The sequence below is a fragment of the Phocoena sinus genome, chromosome 11, assembly GCF_008692025.1.
Source record: "Phocoena sinus isolate mPhoSin1 chromosome 11, mPhoSin1.pri, whole genome shotgun sequence".
Lineage (NCBI taxonomy): Eukaryota > Metazoa > Chordata > Mammalia > Artiodactyla > Phocoenidae > Phocoena > Phocoena sinus.
In genome coordinates, this window is record NC_045773.1 from 72,813,539 (window position 1) to 72,815,886 (window position 2,348).

At 58.3% G+C, this 2,348-nt stretch overlaps 1 protein-coding gene across 1 annotated transcript; it reads left to right on the forward strand.

Annotated features, from left to right (window-relative positions):
• Positions 1–395: 395 nt before the first annotated feature.
• On the forward strand, positions 396–650 carry MYMX (myomixer, myoblast fusion factor). Its single transcript, XM_032647669.1, has one exon. It carries the CDS (start codon positions 396–398, stop codon positions 648–650), a length of 255 nt encoding a protein of 84 aa, XP_032503560.1.
• Positions 651–2,348: the final 1,698 nt, after the last annotated feature.

Here is a 2,348-nt window from a genome sequence, read left to right on the forward strand (position 1 = left end):
AATTGCCCAGGGAAGAACTCCTGTTGGATTGAGGGAGAGGGGTTAGGGAATGTCAGGTGAGTGAGAGTACACAGGAGGTGACTAGAGGAAGGGAGGGTTTAAGGGACAGTAAGAGCCCCTGGAGGGGGCTGGGAATGGAGAGCTGTAGCCCCGAATTTACTCTTACCTTGGCTGTTTGTCTCCATCTGTGCTATGGTGAGTGTCCTCCTGACCCAGCCACCCTTCCCAAAGAAAGGGCATCTGGAAAGCAAAAATGACCTGTGAATTGAGATCTGGGGGCGGGAGGGTATAAACTGAAGCGGGGATTAAATCCTGCCCACCTCATGTCTTTGCCAGGTGAGGAGGGAGCAGGAAAGGCAAGCCTAGAGTCTAGATCGCCTTGGAAGTCACTGGCCATGCCCACTCTGCTGCTCCCGCTGCTGCTGCGGACGCTGCTGGCCCGCCTGCTGCTGCCTGCTGCCCGCCTTGCCCGCCGGCACTTCCTGCCCCTGCTGCGCCGGCTGGCCCACCGCCTGGGCTCTCAGGATATGCGAGAGGCTTTGCTGGGCTGTCTGTTGTTTGTCCTCAGCCAGAGACACTCGCCGGATGCTGGGGAGGCCTCCAGAGTGGCCCGCCTGGAGAGGAGGGACAGGCTGGCCTCCCAAAAATGAGGCCATGAATCCTGGTAGCAGCTGTATCCACTGAAACGCTTTCTTTTGGAGTAAGACAGTCCTGGCCCCATCACTGACTACAGCCTGCCTAGTGGGCAGAAGACATGGTGGGGGACTGAGCATGAGAGGGGTCCGGCCAGGACATGCCTCCCCACTCCCCCGACTCCCAGCAGAGATGATTGGAAGGATGCTCTGCATTTAGCAGAAAACCCATCATTATCCCTCCCTCCCTGCCCCTGCATTCTTCCCAAGAACTTTTCTTTTTTTTTTGGCCGCACAGCATGTGGGATCTTAGTTTCGGACCAGGGATCGAATCTGCACCCCCTGCATTGGAAGTGCAGAGTCTTAAACCACTGGACCGCCAGGGAAGTCCCATCTTTTAAATTTTTTTTCCAAGAACGTTTCTAATTACCTCTGGCCTGTGAGGGGAGAGGAACTGACTCTCCTCCCTCCGCCACCCCCACCCGCAGGCAAATGGGGACATGACGTCCAATGAGGGACAATGCTTAACCTAGCTAATCCAGACTGTCTGTCTTTGACTCGTGATTTACCAAGTAGTAAGACCTTGGTTCCCTAGGGAGTCAGTCCTGCCTCCAAAGCCCAGCATGCAGCAGGTGCTCAATAAATATTTGTTGCTTTGAATGCCTGGGACGTCTTTGACAGTCTTTGTCACACTCCTGCACTGCATGACAGTCGAACCTGTCCAGAGGGTGGGATGGGGAAACAATTCAAGGCTTCCTTTTGCTACCTATTCCATTGTCCCTCTCGGTTTGTACGTCCTCTTGCCTAATTTGAGTATATTACCCTGTAAACCAGCAGTCTTGGGTCTGCCTGGCCAGTTCAGGGTAAGGAGGTAAACGTCCTCCAGCAAGCGTGGACACTCTTCGCAGCTAGTGGTGTGGGAAGAGGGAGATTTGTTTGCTGAGGGACCCTGTGGGCAGCCGCCCAGAGGAGCAGTGTAGAAATGCATACCCCTGAGGGGTCCTCTGCTCAGGATGGGATCTAAAGGGTAGGGGGTGGGTGAGGTGTGATCTGAGGAATTCACCTATTTCCCCTCCCCAGTGGGAGGCCCCTCGGGGATCAAATAAGAGATGTCAGAGGTATTTGCATGCCAGCCTCCGGATAATTTGTTTACGGTTCCCATGCAATACTCCTCCCTCCCACCCTCCTCCAGCGAGTCCTGGGCTCTCGGTTCAAAGCGGGAAAGTGAGGAGTACAGGCTCCTTTCAGGACCCTCACCCCGTTAGCATACCCCTCAGAAGGTTGGCCTGGGGGAAGAACCGAGACCAGAGCTGTGGGCCCCCAAGCCGGCCCAGCGGGCTTTTCCGCCAGACCCCCGCCTCCCCACACCCCGGCACCATCTGCTTCTTCCCGGAGTCCCGAAAAGCCAGTGCACGTGCTCGACCCCTTCGGGAAGGTGGCCCGGGGGAGGGGCGGGGTGAAGGGGATTCGAACCCCTGGTCCCCTCCAGGGTCACGGGCGCCTTTATTTATTTATTTCGCCCGCTCCGGGCCTCCCCTCCCGCCGGCCTTCCGGAGCGCTCCTCACTCCCGAGCGGGGCCGGCGGGACCGAGCCAGCCGCGGGGCGCGGGGCTGGCGCCGGGATCGCCCGTTGCAGCCCCTTTGCCGCCCGGCGGTATAGGCCGGTCAGACCCGGCGCGGACTGCGGTTTCCGGCCACGACGACGGCCCCAGTCCC

What these genes read in the sequence shown, in the direction of transcription:
- MYMX (XM_032647669.1), top strand. Translation starts at nt 396, where the DNA reads ATGCCCACTCTGCTGCTCCCGCTGCTGCTGCGGACGCTGCTGGCCCGC.